Source organism: Pelmatolapia mariae, unplaced genomic scaffold, assembly GCF_036321145.2.
Source record: "Pelmatolapia mariae isolate MD_Pm_ZW unplaced genomic scaffold, Pm_UMD_F_2 NODE_ptg000569l+_length_104271_cov_1, whole genome shotgun sequence".
Classification (NCBI taxonomy): Eukaryota; Metazoa; Chordata; class Actinopteri; order Cichliformes; family Cichlidae; genus Pelmatolapia; species Pelmatolapia mariae.
The window spans coordinates 84670-104271 of NW_027052253.1; the positions used below are offsets into that span (position 1 = coordinate 84670).

Sequence of the window (19602 nt, forward strand, 5' to 3'; positions counted from 1 at the left end):
TTTGGCGCCAAAAGATGAATTGGCCTAAATTTGCACTAAAATCTAAATATTTCAAAAACTATAAAAGTCATAAACACCAAAAGTCATGACATAATAGTCCAGCTCCAGCCGCACAAAATGATCTAACATATGTAACCCTAATGTCAAAACTGTTAGGCAGAGAGGCGCGGGAAAATTTTCACTAAAATATTAATATTTAAAAAACTATAAAATTCATAAACACCAAAAGTCATAGCACACCATTCCAGATCCAGCCGCACAAAATGAGGTCACATATATGAAGCTTGTCTCAAAACTGCGGGGCGAGATTCGCTGCAAAATTTCAGGCGGAAACTGAAGAATAATAATAATAAGAATAATAAATCCGAGCAATAGTAATATGTGTGCCTCTTGGCATAGGCACACATAATAATAAATCCGAGCAATAGTAATATGTGTGCCTCTTGGCATAGGCACACATAATAATAAATCCGAGCAATAGTAATATGTGTGCCTCTTGGCATAGGCACACATAATAACTAGAAAGCGAAAATTTCAGAAGAAATTTTAAGTGTGCCTATGCTACTGCCAATGAGTGTAGTTTGCCTTTAATGTGGTTCAACTAGTGCCGGTTGCCTTTTATAACACTAGAGGGAGCAAGATGCAACATGAGCATAGTTTGCTTTTTATACCACAAGAAGGAGGGAAATGGAATACAGCTGATTTTCAACTTAAAGCAAAGTAAGCTGTATTGTGATCTCTGTTATATGCGGCATACAGAGATGAGAGAAAGATGCTCCAGTTACATGATTACAAAATAAGTTAATAGATATAAAAGAAAATAAATTATGCTTTAGTGTCAGGTGTTCAAGAGAAGTTACAATTTAGATTTTACAGTTTTGAGTCGTTTAAAGTGGTAGAAAAAAAAGATGTCCATTAAGCGGTATTCAATTTGTATTTCAAAGGTATTTTAATGTCAAAGGGGAAAATACCACATGCAAATTATGAAATTTCCCATTGTGGGACTAATAAATGTATCATGTTATTCAAACAATATTTTGTACAGATACCATTTACAATAATGTATGACATTTAAACATGATATTTAGATTGTGGTAAATAGCAAAGCAATATAAAATAAAAAAGGAAAAGGAAACCATTCAAGTAACTTTATATTATGAACTGAAAAGTAAGGCAAAAGTATAAATGAAAAGCATACAAGCATTAATGTATATAGATAAACCCAACAATCATATGACCCCCTATGAGCAAGCACTTTGGCGACAGTGGGAAGGAAAAACTCCCTTTTGACAGGAAGAAACCTCCGGCAGAACCAGGCTCAGGGAGGGGCGGCCATCTGCCGCGACCGGTTGGGGTGAGATGTAAACAAATCCAAAACTGTCCACAGAGCTACAGGGGGCACACTGGGATCGCAACAGCAGCCATACAGGGAAACAGATTAGGATGTTCTTCCCAGTACTGAAGTGGGTCGGCTTTTCTTATGTGTGCGTTTTTCTCTGAGAGGTAGGTCTCCACTTTATTTTCTGTTGATGAGGCACTCACGTATACTTCTGGATAAGGGTCATTTGGAAGCAAGTGGTTGGCTGACTTTGCGAAAACAGCTAGAAACAGATAAAAGGAAAACACAATTTAAAATAATAAAACAAGAGACATCACAAAGTGCAGCTCTTCAGTTAGCAAACTGGCAAGTAATGAAGTTCTAAAAAATAATTGGAAAAACAAATCTAACTTTAGAACTAAATGACCCAAAACTATATTAAAAATGAAGTAAAAAAAAGAAATTGGCTTAATACTGGTGTCTTCTGATGAGGTAAGTCGCCATGCGAGGTAAAAACCACAGGTGGCTGTAATTTGGTGGCCTGTATACAGTTCCAATCCAAGCATGTAGTTGGTTTAAATGGGTTTAATACTGGTGTCTTTTGATCACTTGACTGTATATATAAACCTGTTGAACAAAAGGTGCATTTTAATTTCACTATACCTGCCCATCCTTGTAGCCGGTCTCTACTAGCATGGCACAGTTTCAAGATCAGTGTAGGGCTTCTCCACTGCCTTTACTGGACAGAACACATCTGAGGAGTTATGAATGGATGGATGACTTAATGAATGGATGAGATTATAGTTTGTTTCAAAGAATATCAATAAATGTTAGAATATAAAGTAAGAAACAAAAAAATACAAATGACCTGTTATGGCAGGGATCCCATCAGGTGCAGTCTTTCTGTTCACGTTTCTGGTCAGCTCTTCAATGGATGAGAGCACATCAGCAGTCTTATCTATCAGTTCCCACTGGTGAGCTGTCCTTGTTGGTGGTAGAGTGTGTTCAGAAAAACTCCCTTTTAACAGGAAGAAACCTCCAGCAGAACCAGGCTTAGAGAGGTGCAGCCATCTGCTGGGACCGGTTGGGTGAGATGTAAACAAATCCAAAACTGTCCACAGAGCTACAGGGGGCACACTGGGATCGCAACAGCAGCCATAGAGGGAAACAGATTAGGATGTTCTTCCCAGTACTGAAGTGGGTCGGCTTTTCTTATGTGTGCGTTTTTCTCTGAGAGGTAGGTCTCCACGTTAGTTTCTGTTTATGAGGCACTCACGGATACTTCTGGATAAGGGTCATTTGGAAGCAAGTGGTTGGCTGACTTTGCGAAAACAGCTAGAAACAGATAAAAGGAAAACACAATTTAAAACAATAAAACAAGAGACATCACAAAGCGCAGCTCTTCAGTTAGCGAAATGGCAAGTAATGAAGTTCTAAAAAATAATTGGAAAAACAAATCTAACTCTAGAACTAAATGACCCAAAACTATATTAAAAATGAAGTAAAAAAAAGAAATTTGCTTAATACTGGTGTCTTTGGATGGGGTAAGTTGCTATGTGAGGTAAAAACCACACGTGGCTGTAATTTGGTGGCCTGTATACAGTTCCAATCCAAACATGTAGTTGGTTTAAATGGGTTTAATACTGGTGTCTTTTGATCACTTGACTGTATATATAAACCTGTTGAACCAAAAGGTGCATTTTAATTTCACTATACCTGCCCATCCTTGTAGCCGGTCTCTACTAGCGTGGCACAGTTTCAAGATCAGTGTAGGGCTTCTCCACTGCCTTTACTGGACAGAACACATCTGAGGAGTTATGAATGGATGGATGACTTAATGAATGGATGAGATTATAGTTTGTTTCAAAGAATATCAATAAATGTTAGAATATAAAGTAAGAAACAAAAATACAATTACCTGTTATGGCAGGGATCCCATCAGGTGCAGTTGCAGTCTCTCTGTTCACGTTTCTGGTCAGCTCTTCAATGGATGAGAGCAGTCTTATGTATCAGCTCCCACTGGTGAGCTGTCCTTTTTGGTGGTAGAGTGTGCTCAGTTGCAAAGACACTAAGATCACTTGGCAAGTCCATATCCCTCACAACCTTGCAGTCATTTTGTGTTAGTGAATTACACAATAAATGGGGTTGTGATAACTGTGATATGTATTTAGAACACCTGATTGGAGGCAGGCGTATGGCTGTGATATGTAAAGGTGATCAATCAATGTGTGTTTTTCGGTAGTTGCAGCAGTAATAAGTTGTGCATATCCTCTTGACTGAAACAGTTCTTGGATGGGTTTTTTTCCTCTGCTCATAAGGTCCTCATTGAAATCTCCACAAACAATAATTGGTTGGCAATTCATCATTTCCAATGAGTCCAAAAGACATTGCATTTGTGGTAAAAACCTCACGTGGCTGTAATTTGGTGGCCTGTATACAGTTGCTATCAAAGCTGTGACTGGCGATTCAACCTTGATAACAACAAATTCAAGGTCAGTCACATTTTGCAGGTATTTTCGAGACTCTGCTATAAGAACTGTTTTGTAGTACATTGCAACTCCACCGCCATTTACCTTTGCCATGTCTGTATGGTTTGTGTAAGAGACGTGTCTGTTGCGTGTGGCCATGTTGTACTGTTCCAGCTGGAAGCGGGGAGAAACTGATGATCCAGACAAGTGAGTTTCTGTTATGCATAAAACATCAGCAAGGCTGACTTCATGGTGGCATCTCATGTCCTCCATGTGAGTTGGGAGACCTTGTGCATTGTGATGGATAATTGTCAATGTGGGGACTGTGGGAACAACTGATTTTAAGAATTGCAACAGTGGTCTTGCATTCTCAAATGATGCATGTCTCATATTTTTGAGTGCATCTGTGATGGCAGGATCAGCATAGATTTTCCTTTCATCAAAGTCTGTGATGTACAGTCCTTTAAGTGAGGTTGTGCGGCTGAGTGCGACATAGGCCATTCCAGGCTCAAAAACACGCTTCAAACATACTACTGCTGACTCCATTGTCATGCCTTGTACTTTGTGAGCTGTACATGCAAAGGCCAACTTCATTGGAAATTGCCTGCGAAGAACTCCTTTTTTACTTGTAGATTCTTCACATTTCTCAATATATACGAGGTTGTCTGAGGATCCTTGTATTTTTCTGCGAAATTTTTGCCCAGAATTTTGATTGTCCAGCGTAAGTCCAATGAGATTCACAGTTTTTGGTCCATCCTGTGTGGTTGTCACAATGTTCGTGATTGTTCCAAATGTCCCATTAACAAGCCCATCTTCAACATCCAAATTTCTAATAATCATAACACGCACTCCAGGTGCAGCTTGTATGTTATCAGGTAAATCTCTTTTGTTGCCTTTCATCATATCTGCCAGGAGGACCATCTCACCCGTCCGTGGGTCTTTTCTGTAGTCTTCGGCCTGAATATTTATGATATCAGAATGAAGAGCAGTTACAGTTGCTGAATTGTGTTTGTCGACCTCTTTGTTTGTAGCATAAATGTGTAATACATTAGATGGACAGTCTTTTATGTCATGGATAGCCTGTGTGAGCAAGGCTTTATCATTGGCTTCAAGAGAATTTGTTTTTTGCTTCACTCTTATCCTGTTCAGAACTTCAGCAAAAGAATGATCATCTTTCTGTCGCATGATTTCTGTCAGGTTGACCATGTGGAAATAGTCTTTCCAGAGATCAAAGACATTGTCCTCGTACACACAGAGTGGTTTGGCTTTTCCAAGGGGTGGCAGCTGGTAAAAGTCTCCTACTGCAAGGATAGACATCCCACCAAAAGGCTTCTTGTTTCCTTTGATCTGCTGAAGTCTCCAGTGGATGTAGGCAAAAAGGTCTTTAGAAACCATAGATATCTCATCAATGACCAGAATCTCTGCATTTGAAAGTGAAGCTCTCACTTCATCCAGTGCATTGCCCAATCCCTGATACGGCGGTTTTAAAGATTTTGGCAGCTTTAGCAGAGAGTGCAGTGTTTTCCCAGATATGTTAAAAGCTGCAGTGCCAGTAAATGCAGTCAGCAGTACTGCAGGGTAGGACATGTCTGCTTGGTCACGGAATCTGGGGAGTTGGTGCAAAATCTTTGTTGCCTCCTCATATATGCACTTGATAACATGTGATTTTCCACAGCCAGCTCCTCCAGAGACAAAATAAAAGAACTGCTCAGGACAGTGACCCCACACAAGTTTGAAACACCACTCACGCACTGCGTAGAATATGGATGCTTGGGTTTCATTTAGACTTTGGTACATTTTTCTGACAAAGTCTGGGCTCAGCTTAGGTGCTATGATTGCTGGCATGGTTCCACTGTTGCTACCACTGACTTGGTAGTCTGGAACAATGTCCATTTCATTTTCGTCAGTCTCGTGTCTGGATTGTCGTTGGGCCACACACTCTAAACGATCTACTTCAACCTCAGGTGCAAAGGTGTTCCATGCATTGATAAGTGGGCCTTGTTGTTCAATCTGTTCCAATGCCCTTTCCATTGTTTTGCCATGGCTTTCATAACGCTTTTTGTTAAAGGTAACAATTGGCCGTACTGCAAAACCATGTTTTCGTCCACTTTTGTAGAACTGTTCGGATGTGGAGTGTTCTGTGTTTTTAAAGTCATCATTTGATCGATGTGGAAAATAAAGTTTTAGTAGTCTGCTATAAAACTTTTCTGGATGTTTCTTTTCTGAGAAGCGAGGATATCTGATTATTGCAGGTTTCCCTCTTGTTCTCTTTTGAATATAACCCATGTTATTCAAAAGAGGGATGGCATTTTTTGACTCTGTTTCACGGCTGTAGAGAATCCTGTACTCTGAAGCAAATTCAGCCAAACACATTCTTTCAAACTCAGGTGTTCTGGGTCTGTTTGCATATTTTTCTGGCAATCCAGACATCCACACATTTTCATCATCTGGTGCCATGCTTTGCAACCTGCTCATCGGGAGACTCATTTTCAGGGCATCATCATCAGTCTGTATGAACACCACACTGCGTGAACACTTTTTTAGTGGCAGGCTGCATGTCCTTGCCACGGATTCCTGGGCACTGACTTCTCTGTGTTTAGCATATGCCTGCATTATCTGTTTCATTTCATCTCTTTCATTGACATTGGACTTTTTTACCTCCTGGATGACTCCATTAAGAAATTGTGTCATCTCAAATTCGGGTTTAGAGACATAAGACATCATGTACATCAGGCAGCTGTAGTCATCAATGACATATTGGATGTCCATGTTGGCATTCCAGGCTCTCAGTAGATCTGCATTGTATGCATTCACCCAGCAGTCATTAGGTTCACGCTTTAAGAGGATGACATGGCCATTGCTTAAATTGAAGACACAATCCAAGTATTGTTCATAAGTTAATTTGCATTTGTGAAGCAGCTCAGACAAGTCTTCAAACGAGGAATTTGGGTCACAGAGCAAATCTCTCAATGGCTGGAGTTTTTCTTTGGCCTCTTTCTGTTTTTTTGCGAGCGCCATTCGTCTGTTTTTTTGCTTTTGTTTTTCATTTGTGCCTTTCTCCTTACTTGTGCTATGCTGCTTATCATTGTGATCATCGTCATCATCTGGGCTTGGGAAAGTGATCATTGTTTGGTCTACAGGTAGTTTGGGGAACCCAAACCTACATGACACATTACCTTTTTTGCAGGATCTGGAGTGATTTCTGCTGTGGACTTGAACCTCAGACACAATTTTGTGAAGTTCAGGATCGGCATTTTGGTCAGGCATCTTACATGTTATGTACTTGTCAATAAATTTGTACACGTGGTCTTCAAGGTCGCTTCCAAATTTAGGTGCATCTTTGACCCAAACCAGTAAATGGATATGAGGGCTACCTCTGGCCTGAAACTCCACTCGATAAAAGTAATCTTCTACTTCACCGATGGGCTGTGCTGGGGACAGGATCAGTGTTGTCATTAGTGCATCGACTCTTTTTTCAAACAATCGCATCACAGTCACAGGGTTGCTTCGGAGAATTTCACACTTTGTGTTCCAGTCAAGTTGTGAAAAATCCACTTGTTCACCTTGTTGAGTTTTTATGACCTCAACAACCTCAGGCCATCTCATTTCAGCAGCTGAAAATGTCAGGAAAAAAGTTGGCTTTCCTAACTGTCTGACCATAGCATGCAGATCTTTCAGTGCCTTTTCCCAATAGGCTGGAGTACCTCTCAGAGGTTTCATGAAGCGTGTTGCATCTTTGTTATTTATCAGTCTCTCCACTTCGTCTTTATTTTGAAGCATTCTGTTACTAATTCTACGTCCATCCTTTGTGATTGCCTTACCTTTGCGCAATTGGATGGACATGCTGTTTGTAGCCATGTGTGTTTCTGTTACAAACTGTGCAAAGAATAGGTAGCTTTGGTCAGTTGCAAAGCGTGTATCTGCAGAGAACAGCCGTGTATTAAAATACATGCTTGGGGACAGTTTGACTTGTCTGGCTTCATCTAATGTGTTCTGTCCAGTTGGGAACTGCACAGGAAAGGCCATGGCTTCAAGTTTAGGAATAGAGAAGAAACCAACAGGTCTATTTCCTTGGGCGGGTGCAATGCTAAATATTCCTTCACCATATGATAAAATGTCCTGTGCTATATCTGGTGGTTGCATACAGGTGTCTAGAACAAGACCAGGGCGAAGTTCTTCCTTTTCTTTCTCCGTATCTTGTAAGGGCTCTCCATTTGACTGTTCAGGCTCCAATAGTTCGTTTACATCATGACATGGCTCAAGTATTCCAGCTGTTGTTTCCTCAGTGGTTCTTCTTTCTGGTACAATTTGGTTGTCAAAGTTTCTGGGCAGTGCATCTTGAATATCTGTATCAGCAGTGTCATGTTCCGTCTCGATTATCTGATTATTTGTGGGATCAGCAAAAGTTGCGTCATCATCAATAGATACATCTTTGTATTCTGAATGCATCTCTTTTAGCTTTGATAAGCCTGCTAACACATTCTTCATGTTCACAGTGTAGAAGTGTTGGTATCCTTTGAATCTGATGTGTCTTTTCAGTTGTACTTGCAGGAGCTGGGCTTCATTGCTAGGTCTGGGAAGACAGTTTACTGTGGTTTCCACGTCTGACGGTACACAAACAACAGCCCCATGTACGGCTCTTTGTTGTCCTTTTGGTAATGCAATGATTTTGGCAAACGGGAGAATTTTAGCAATCAGTTGTCGTTCTAGTACATTTAATTGACTCAGTTCAATTGGGATGGGTGCTAGTGCTAAATTGTTTGCCACTGCGATGGAAGAGATCTTTCCTCGTTGTAGGTGGCTGTCACAGTTGTAGCAAATCCACTCTTGCATTCTTTGTTTTGGAAAGGTACAATTAGCTGTACATTCACTATCACAAACATGGACAAATTTTCCTGTCAAGCAGGTGTCAACAATGTGACTATTTTTAACATACTTTGATCTTTTGCAGTGTTTTACTTGATTAGGAAACAGAGTTCTGTGGCACACTGTACAGACATGGGTGGGTCCTAACTTAATTGTTTCACGGAAAGCTAATGTGGCTGCTTGCATCACACTATTCACTACAAGCTGGGGCTGTGCTTCAGACTGTGGACCCTGCTGGAATTGTGTTACTAGTCGTCTGTATTTCTTCTTTATTCTCTGCGCACACAACTTTTTATAAATGGCGAAAGATGCAGTGGTAGCCATTTTGTGTCTCTGGTACTCTGCACAGCGCTGTATATGGTGCAGTCTGAATTGTGAGTCATTATGATACCTGGCATGAATTGATTTTTTTTGTTTGTGCCTGTATTTTGGATCCGATGCATATTTTGTTCTTATATATGCCCTCTTCCTTTCTCTGACATCATCCTCTCTGTATTTCTGGCTCATGTATTTTTTTTGTCTGCTTTGAAAGTCAGCATCCGTGTTGTACCTTTGGACCAGATATTGCTTCTGTCTGCTTTGAAAGTCAGCATCCGTGTTGTACCTTTGGACCAGATATTGCTTCTGTCTGCTTTGAAAGTCAGCATCCGTGTTGTATCTTCGGAACACATATTGTTTCTGTCTGGTTCGAAAGCTGGCATCTGTGGTATATCTTCTGATAATGTAGTCTCTCTTTTTTTGTTGAAAATGAGGATCATTTTGGTATCTCTTCACATTGTGGGCTTTTATCTTCTCTTGAATATGAGGATTTGCATAATAATCTTTGGCTGATAACAGTTTTTGTTTATGGCGATGACAGTTTTGAGCATATTGAGTTTTCACAGCCTGTAATTTTTTCATTCTAAATTCAGGAAAGCAGGCATATCGTTCCTTTTCGTGTCTTCTTTTGTTTATCTTCTTTGTCAAGTCTTCAGATGAAGATTTTTCTTTAGCTTTTACATGCTGCTTGTGACTTTTTTGAGCTTGACGAATAGCTTTCCCACGTCGTCGTTTATTTAATCTGCACACATTTCTTGTTTTTTGGGGGGGTTTATCTATGACTTTATCTCTTTCATTATTGAGTTCAAGATTTTCTTGTTGTTCTGTTTGGATGTTGCTTGTTGGATCAACAGATGTTTCAAGTTGATGTTCACAAATTTGATTTGAAGCCATTTTGTCTTGTTGCGGGTTTAAAGCACTTTCTAACATTGTCATGTAGGTTTGGGCTGATTCTGGTTGAGGCACTTGCACAGTGGGATTTGTGATTTGTGGTTCATCATTTTGTGGTGATGTAGCTGTTGCTCTTGGTGTTGCTTGAGTTGACTGTGCAGGCTGTTCGTTGTGAGTGCTGACTCTTTTGAAAGAAACAGGCACAAACTCATATCTTGCATACCTGCCTTGATTTTGAAAAAGGTTATGAAGGTGGGTGATCAGGTCATTCACATGAGTGAAAGTGAGCATGACTGCTGTTCCATTTGGCTGGGGTAAACCTGCTGCACTTCTTGAATGTGAATCAAATAATCCATACCTCCCAGATTTGTCACGGAAAACTGCAATGCACTGAGGTGAGACCATGAGCAAAGCATAGCTCACATCTGTTGACAGACATACAAGACGACTAGCAAGAGGCAACCACCACTCTTTTCTTTGATAAGTTTTGTCTGCTGCTTTCAGGTATCCATACCTTATGTTGTCCATTTTCACACTGTAGACATTTATGTCAGCATGAACTTTTTTGGGCAGTTCCTCTATGGTCAGATGATTTTGTGTATAACGCCTCTCCTGCTGAAGATTTGTTTTAATCCAACAGTAGAGTGCATCTCCCTGTTCAAGCACCTTATCAAGTCGGGCTGTGTTGAACTGGTGTTCCTCATTAAGGTAGGCCAGGAATGTGAGGGCATTGCATGTGCACTGATGATTTCGAGAGAATTCTGTGTACCTTTCATCACTTTGACAATGAGTTGCACTGACACGCCAGAAGTGCTGAACTGCGTTGCTCTGTAGCTCCTCTGTCAGTAGTTCTTCATTTGTGTTGTGGAAAGGCTGATCAAGGAATGTAAAGGTGACACATGTTATTGTTTAGTATTTAATGATATGCATTTCACGGTTGAGTAAACATATGTAACTCTTGGTACAATGATGTAAGACATTTTTAATTGGCAAGAGTTGTATAAATTTAGATTCTTGTAAAGTAAAAACATTTTTTTTTTAAATTTGGTAAAATAATCAAACAATGTTCAGGCAAATGAAGCCAAATTATGTCACTCCTCAATCATATTACAGCATAATCGAAAGAGACAAGCAGAAAGACAGTGACAGGAACAGTGAGAGAGAGTGGGAGAGAGCAGAGGTGGGAAGTAAAAATGACAAATATTTTAGATATCTGTAATTTGCTTTAGAGGTGTTTTTTTTAATGACCTTTTACAAAGGTCATATCTGTACCTTCTGCTCCTCATATTTTCAAAGCAGTTAATTTCTTTCAGTATAACACATTATTTTAGGTTGCTGCGGGCCTTCAAACATCAACTAAATTGCAGCCTAAATACAAATGAAAGGAAATCCTGTTTACGTATTATTCGTAAGAGGATCTCAGATGCTCTTAAATTAGATGTAATTCATTCACTGATTTCAGATTAAACCAGATGGCTCTGTACATGTGCCATAAAAAACACGTTTCATAGTTGTGTTACGTTTTGTAAAGAAATGACACAAAATTCAGTTACAGGTTAAATGTGATTGAAACAGAACACACTGACATTCATCTTGAGAAAAGATGAGTGTCACAAAATGTTTGTATTTATTTGCACTGCTTTTCACTGTGGATGTCAATTTATCTGAAGCTTTAAGTATAAAATGGTATAAAAGTATTCAGAATAATAGATATAGAAATAGCTAAACAGACAGACAGCTGTTGAGATGTCTGCATTTTAGGAGTCTGATGAAAGAAACTGACAAATGTACATGTTTAGTCTAACATTTTAGTATATTTAGTACGAGTTAGCAAGCACACTTAAGGTGAAAGACTAAATATCAACCCCGGTGATTATACATAGGGTTAGGCTTACCTTTTTAGGTGGAGAATTTGATGCCGTGTGGAAATCATCGGTTGCCCAGACTCGTTTTGCTGGTGGACGAGTTTCTGAACTCTGATAATACAGTTAATCAAAATTAGAAAACCTACTAACAGAGTTGAAACAGAGTGTAACACTGGATACTTTAAAGAAAACATGAAACAGTAGCGGTTACTAAACTTACAAAGCAATAAAAAAAATCCAGCTGTTTGCATAACTACTAAGAAATTTGAAAGTGAGTGTAACTTTAAAAACTTTAAACAAAACTAACAGAAGCGAGACAACAAAATTCTTACTGTTTGCATAAGGCCAACATGTAACCATATCCATAATCCTTAATGGAGGAATACCGTTTTAAAGTTACCTTGCTGCCTGGAGGACATAAGGAGGTGGATCTATTCTCCGTTTCCAAGGACAAGCTGGCTGGTGCTGTCTGCTAACCCAGGCAAAAAAGAATATAATGTTAAGACATTAAGTGACCTGACACTTTAATTTCACTTTACAATGCAATGCATGGCATGAACTGTTATGCCAGTTGGGTAACATTATAAGATAGAAATGGTCAACTGTATGGGTAAGTGTTATAAAAATATATTGTATGTGCTCACTACCACATCAGAATTACCTGTTCAGAGCTATAAAATAAAAATAAAAAACCCTTTGTCATATTTTCCTTTGTTTTGGATAGAAATTGGACAAAATTGAGTTAGCAAACATGCTTTAAGTGAAAGACTACATATCAACTGTGGTTATAGACACCAAAGATCAGATATATACAGACTGGGTAGGGCTGCTCAATTAATCAAATTTTAATCGAAATCACGATCTGAGCTTTCAACGATAATTAAAAAGGACTGAGCAGATTATTAGCACCACCCTCGTGCTGTACTCTCACGCTGCTCCGTGCGGCAAATCGAGCACACCTCTCTGTGTTTTGAACACGCGTCACAACAATTAAGAGGAGCTAACAGAGGGAAGCTCGGAAAGCTAAGCAGAAGTTATTTGGAGAGGAGAGTGACTGCCGTTGGTTGAAAAGAGGTAAAAAACAAAAAACAAAAAAACTTCAGTGGGGTGGAAACATTATGGGTTCGCGAAGTCAGACGTGGATCAAGTAGACATAGTGTGTAAACTTTGCTACAATGTCGTAGCTGCACCACGGAGCAACACTGCAAAGTTCACTAAACATACATGTTTACGTTTTTCATTTATTTTTTATATTGCAAACATTTACACTGTTATCAGTATTTGCACACTATTTTATGACAATCTTTAAAGCCATTATTCAATACATCGTTATTGTTAAATACATATTGTCAAATAATGGAGATCTAGATTTCAGTGAAAATAATCATGATTATCATTTTTGCCATAATCGAGCAGCCCTATGTGTGGGCATACCTTGTAATTTGTTAATAGAGGAATATTTTTTGATGTTTACCTTGGTACATGGGGAACATAAGGAGGTGAGTCTATCCTGTGTTTCCAAAGATAACCTGGCTGGTGCCATCTGCAAACCCAGGAAAAAGGGTATAGAAGACATTAAGTGACCTGACACATTCATTTCATTTAAATGTTCTGTATACCATGCACTGTTATGCCAGTTGTGTGACATTATAACAAAAAATCCTAAACTGCATGGGTAAGTGTTCTTAACTGTCTCAAACGTGTTTTGAAAACTGTTCAACTGTCTGTGATCACTACCATATCCTCATTACCTGGTCAGATGGAAAACTACTGACTGCCTCATCTTGGTTGTGGCCAGAGAGCACTGGGACAGCAGGATCGACCAGGTCAAGTGGTTTCCAGCGCTTCTTTTGTGCCTGGGATCTTTTATTTTTTCTCGGCATCTGGTAGAATGTCAACATAAAAACAGAATATTAATTATTGGCATTTCAAGCAATTTGTTATTCTAACCCTCTGATACATTGACAGACAAGATGACTACAAGAACAAAAAAAAAAAAATCTCTTTTCTTTAAATAGACATATTGATAGTGTCACTACCCGGTGTTAAGGCTTTGTTAAGTTCCATAACAGTTTGTATATTGTAATTGAGAAAGTGATTACCTTGAAAGTTGGGAGGCAGATTTGTTGACCACGACAGTTACTTCGTTTTGGTGTACAGTAATTGGGAAAGTAATTACCTTGCAAAGCTGGGAGGCAGTGTTGTTGCTGAGACGCTGGTCGAATGCCAGCAGCAAGCAAACCCAGATGTTCACAGTCCTACTTAACACCTCAAACTTTTCAAACAAATCTTACAAGAACATTTGGCAAAGTGATTGGCTTGCAAACTTAGGAGACAGTCTTGTTGCCCACAACAGTTTTTTTATAGAGTAATTGGAAAATTGGGTACCTTGCAAGGCTGACAGGCAGTCTCGTTGCTGGGAGGCGGTCTTGTTGGTGGGGCTCTGGCAGAATGCCAGCAGCAAGCAGACCCAGATGTTCACAGTCCTACTTAACACCTTAAACTTTGCAAACAAACCTCACAGAACAATTAGCAAACTGATTGGCTTGTAACACTGAAATGTAGCCTTGTACTGTCTGGTTTAAATTTCCTACTGAGAGACAAAGAGGAACTTTACTGTTTGGAAGGGAGTAAAAACACTGTACCATCTAATCTTAAAAGTTTTAATTACAAACAACAGCTCTGGAATAAAATGACATCCAGCGCTAAACACACCTATTTTTTTCTAAATATCAGCTGAATACATACATAGAAAATATAAGGGGGGGGGGGGGGCACTTACCTTGGCTGAATCAAGAGTTGAGGTATTAAAGGGTGCTGTAGTTAACGCCTTATAAAGACAGACAAAGAAAGGTGTGAAACGCGACTACAACGCAGTTATTGTTTCGTACGCGGTGAGAGTCGCATCTTAAAAGTTTCAATTACAAACGATACCACTGGAATAAAATCACAGTCATTTTGTAGATATCAGCGCTGACTATCCGCTAACTGGCTTTAGCATCGTGCCGAACGTGCCGAAACAAAGAAATCGATAAAGAAACACACACACAAAAAATCACTTTCAAAGCTAAATTTCAAACCAGAGACAGAGATACGCTTACGGTGTGTCATAGTAAATCACTTTCAAAATCAATTTCAAACCGGGAGATGCTTAATATCAGCTAACTAGCCAGCAACAAAACCACGAGACAAAGAGAGGTGTGAAACCCGACTACAATGAAGCCATTTTTTGAGAGTCGCATCTTAAAAGTTTCAATTACAAACGATACCACTGGAATAAAATCACAGTCATTTTGTAGATATCAGCGTCAAGACACAGAAAAGCACTTTTAAAGGTCAATTTCAAAACCGGAAGAGGGACAGAAACGCTTGCCTTAGCTGACTATCCGCTAACTGGCTTTAGCATCGTGCCGAACGTGCCAAAACAAAGAAATCGATAAAGAAACACACACACAAAAAATCACTTTCAAAGCTAAATTTCAAACCAGAGACAGAGATACGCTTACGGTGTGTCATAGTAAATCACTTTCAAAATCAATTTCAAACCGGGAGATGCTTAATATCAGCTAACTAGCCAGCAACAAAACCACGAGACAAAGAGAGGTGTGAAACCCGACTACAATGAAGCAATTTTTTGAGAGTCGCATCTTAAAAGTTTCAATTACAAACGATACCACTGGAATAAAATCACAGTCATTTTGTAGATATCAGCGTCAAGACACAGAAAAGCACTTTTAAAGGTCAATTTCAAAACCGGAAGAGGGACAGAAACGCTTGCCTTAGCTGACTATCCGCTAACTGGCTTTAGCATCGTGCCGAACGTGCCGAAACAAAGAAATCGATAAAGAAACACACACAAAAAAAAAAATCACTTTCAAAGCTAAATTTCAAACCAGAGACAGAGAGATACACTTACCTTGTAAAAGCTTACGGTGTGTCTTAGTAAACACTTCAGAAAATCACTGTAAGTTCAAGTCCAAAGCAGAGGAGGGGGGAAAGACGCGTTACCGGTGAAGCGATAGCCACGCTGTCTCAGAAAATCATGTCTACGGTCAATTTCAAAGCGGAGGAGGGGTGTCGTCATTGCGTAGTGTCGTCATACGCTAGCGGTGCTAGCGGCACTAGCTAGCTAGCCGGCTATCAGCAACACGTAAGAGCACTGTCTGTAATATGGGATGTCTTGATAAAACGAGCAGATATTTGAAGTTTACACACCTACATTCTCGCCTGAAAATATCTTAAAAGTTGATTTTGTGACCTAGAAACACTAATAAAAGACATATAAAACGAAGTGGTGGCCGCCATTGTTTACTCTGCAGAGGCGTGCTATGAATTGTGGGATATGGAGTTTTCGCCCAAGCATAGATCTTTTCACCTGTACTACTACGGCTATACCACTAGAGAGAGCCAACACACCACAAATGAAGTCTGTTTCTATGGGGCCAAAAGTAGAATCTTTCTCAGGAACCTAGAAATTGGCCCAAATTTGCACTAAAATCTAAATATTTCAAAAACTATAAAACTCATGAACACCAAAAGTCATACCATACTAGCCCAGCTCCAGCCGCACAAAATGATGTAACATATGTAACCCTAATGTCAAAACTGTTTGGCAGAGGAGCGCGGGAAAATTTTCACTAAAATATTAATATTTAAAAAACTATAATAGACATAAACACCAAAAGTCATAGCACACCATTCCAGATCCAGCCGCACAAAATGAGGTAACATATATGAAGCTTGTCTCAAAACTGCGGGGCGAGATTTGCTGCAAAATTTCAGGCGGAAACTGAAGAATAATAATAATAAGAACTAGAAAGCGAAAATTTCAGAAGAAATTTTAAGTGTGCCTATGCTACTGCCAATGAGTGTAGTTTGCCTTTAATGTGGTTCAACTAGTGCCGGTTGCCTTTTATAACACTAGAGGGAGCAAGATGCAACATGAGCATAGTTTGCTTTTTATACCACAAGAAGGAGGGAAATGGAATACAGCTGATTTTCAACTTAAAGCAAAGTAAGCTGTATTGTGATCTCTGTTATATGCGGCATACAGAGATGAGAGAAAGATGCTCCAGTTACATGATTACAAAATAAGTTAATAGATATAAAAGAAAATAAATTATGCTTTAGTGTCAGGTGTTCAAGAGAAGTTACAATTTAGATTTTACAGTTTTGAGTCGTTTAAAGTGGTAGAAAAAAAAGATGTCCATTAAGCGGTATTCAATTTGTATTTCAAAGGTATTTTAATGTCAAAGGGGAAAATACCACATGCAAATTATGAAATTTCCCATTGTGGGACTAATAAATGTATCATGTTATTCAAACAATATTTTGTACAGATACCATTTACAATAATGTATGACATTTAAACATGATATTTAGATTGTGGTAAATAGCAAAGCAATATAAAATAAAAAAGGAAAAGGAAACCATTCAAGTAACTTTATATTATGAACTGAAAAGTAAGGCAAAAGTATAAATGAAAAGCATACAAGCATTAATGTATATAGATAAACCCAACAATCATATGACCCCCTATGAGCAAGCACTTTGGCGACAGTGGGAAGGAAAAACTCCCTTTTGACAGGAAGAAACCTCCGGCAGAACCAGGCTCAGGGAGGGGCGGCCATCTGCCGCGACCGGTTGGGGTGAGATGTAAACAAATCCAAAACTGTCCACAGAGCTACAGGGGGCACACTGGGATCGCAACAGCAGCCATACAGGGAAACAGATTAGGATGTTCTTCCCAGTACTGAAGTGGGTCGGCTTTTCTTATGTGTGCGTTTTTCTCTGAGAGGTAGGTCTCCACTTTATTTTCTGTTGATGAGGCACTCACGTATACTTCTGGATAAGGGTCATTTGGAAGCAAGTGGTTGGCTGACTTTGCGAAAACAGCTAGAAACAGATAAAAGGAAAACACAATTTAAAATAATAAAACAAGAGACATCACAAAGTGCAGCTCTTCAGTTAGCAAACTGGCAAGTAATGAAGTTCTAAAAAATAATTGGAAAAACAAATCTAACTTTAGAACTAAATGACCCAAAACTATATTAAAAATGAAGTAAAAAAAAGAAATTGGCTTAATACTGGTGTCTTCTGATGAGGTAAGTCGCCATGCGAGGTAAAAACCACAGGTGGCTGTAATTTGGTGGCCTGTATACAGTTCCAATCCAAGCATGTAGTTGGTTTAAATGGGTTTAATACTGGTGTCTTTTGATCACTTGACTGTATATATAAACCTGTTGAACAAAAGGTGCATTTTAATTTCACTATACCTGCCCATCCTTGTAGCCGGTCTCTACTAGCATGGCACAGTTTCAAGATCAGTGTAGGGCTTCTCCACTGCCTTTACTGGACAGAACACATCTGAGGAGTTATGAATGGATGGATGACTTAATGAATGGATGAGATTATAGTTTGTTTCAAAGAATATCAATAAATGTTAGAATATAAAGTAAGAAACAAAAAAATACAAATGACCTGTTATGGCAGGGATCCCATCAGGTGCAGTCTTTCTGTTCACGTTTCTGGTCAGCTCTTCAATGGATGAGAGCACATCAGCAGTCTTATCTATCAGTTCCCACTGGTGAGCTGTCCTTGTTGGTGGTAGAGTGTGTTCAGAAAAACTCCCTTTTAACAGGAAGAAACCTCCAGCAGAACCAGGCTTAGAGAGGTGCAGCCATCTGCTGGGACCGGTTGGGTGAGATGTAAACAAATCCAAAACTGTCCACAGAGCTACAGGGGGCACACTGGGATCGCAACAGCAGCCATAGAGGGAAACAGATTAGGATGTTCTTCCCAGTACTGAAGTGGGTCGGCTTTTCTTATGTGTGCGTTTTTCTCTGAGAGGTAGGTCTCCACGTTAGTTTCTGTTTATGAGGCACTCACGGATACTTCTGGATAAGGGTCATTTGGAAGCAAGTGGTTGGCTGACTTTGCGAAAACAGCTAGAAACAGATAAAAGGAAAACACAATTTAAAACAATAAAACAAGAGACATCACAAAGCGCAGCTCTTCAGTTAGCGAAATGGCAAGTAATGAAGTTCTAAAAAATAATTGGAAAAACAAATCTAACTCTAGAACTAAATGACCCAAAACTATATTAAAAATGAAGTAAAAAAAAGAAATTTGCTTAATACTGGTGTCTTTGGATGGGGTAAGTTGCTATGTGAGGTAAAAACCACACGTGGCTGTAATTTGGTGGCCTGTATACAGTTCCAATCCAAACATGTAGTTGGTTTAAATGGGTTTAATACTGGTGTCTTTTGATCACTTGACTGTATATATAAACCTGTTGAACCAAAAGGTGCATTTTAATTTCACTATACCTGCCCATCCTTGTAGCCGGTCTCTACTAGCGTGGCACAGTTTCAAGATCAGTGTAGGGCTTCTCCACTGCCTTTACTGGACAGAACACATCTGAGGAGTTATGAATGGATGGATGACTTAATGAATGGATGAGATTATAGTTTGTTTCAAAGAATATCAATAAATGTTAGAATATAAAGTAAGAAACAAAAATACAATTACCTGTTATGGCAGGGATCCCATCAGGTGCAGTTGCAGTCTCTCTGTTCACGTTTCTGGTCAGCTCTTCAATGGATGAGAGCAGTCTTATGTATCAGCTCCCACTGGTGAGCTGTCCTTTTTGGTGGTAGAGTGTGCTCAGTTGCAAAGACACTAAGATCACTTGGCAAGTCCATATCCCTCACAACCTTGCAGTCATTTTGTGTTAGTGAATTACACAATAAATGGGGTTGTGATAACTGTGATATGTATTTAGAACACCTGATTGGAGGCAGGCGTATGGCTGTGATATGTAAAGGTGATCAATCAATGTGTGTTTTTCGGTAGTTGCAGCAGTAATAAGTTGTGC

General features: G+C 39.3%; 1 protein-coding gene and 1 long non-coding RNA gene across 9 annotated transcripts; both read right to left on the reverse strand.

The window, feature by feature from the left end:
- Nucleotides 1-935: 935 nt before the first annotated feature.
- On the reverse strand, nt 936-16458 carry LOC134623347 (uncharacterized). 8 transcript variants are annotated; one of them, XR_010573453.1, is made up of 10 exons: nt 15643-16442; nt 13478-14556; nt 13201-13269; nt 12127-12198; nt 11757-11837; nt 3237-10734; nt 3035-3125; nt 2187-2653; nt 1982-2072; nt 936-1601 (listed from the first exon to the last, which is right to left on the reverse strand). XR_010573453.1 is itself a non-coding variant. In XM_065469846.1 (5 exons), exons 1-5 carry the CDS (start codon nt 13507-13509, stop codon nt 10704-10706), a joined length of 282 nt encoding a protein of 93 aa, XP_065325918.1. In that variant the 5' UTR covers nt 13510-16458; the 3' UTR covers nt 5705-10703. The 8 variants fall into 8 exon arrangements, 2 of the variants coding, with proteins under 2 accessions (XP_065325918.1, XP_065325917.1); XR_010573457.1 differs by having other exon boundaries at nt 13478-13609; nt 13906-16442; XR_010573456.1 differs by having other exon boundaries at nt 12127-12195; nt 13478-16442.
- A 498-nt stretch (nt 16459-16956) lies between these two features.
- Nucleotides 16957-19596, reverse strand: LOC134623349 (uncharacterized). Its single transcript, XR_010093307.1, has 5 exons — nt 19257-19596; nt 19055-19145; nt 18207-18673; nt 18002-18092; nt 16957-17621 (listed from the first exon to the last, which is right to left on the reverse strand). It is a non-coding gene; the product is annotated as an uncharacterized LOC134623349 (long non-coding RNA).
- Between the last annotated feature and the right edge of the window lie 6 nt (nt 19597-19602).

Coding starts and splice junctions, on each gene's coding strand:
- LOC134623347 (XM_065469845.1), bottom strand. CDS start 13,509: ATGAGGCAGTCAGTAGTTTTCCATCTGACCAG. Junction 12,199..13,200: donor TATGTTCCCCATGTACCAAG/GTAAACATCAAA, acceptor TGCCTGGGTTAG/CAGACAGCACCAGCCAGCTT. Junction 10,735..11,756: donor CAAATTCTCCACCTAAAAAG/GTAAGCCTAACC, acceptor TTCCTTGATCAG/CCTTTCCACAACACAAATGA.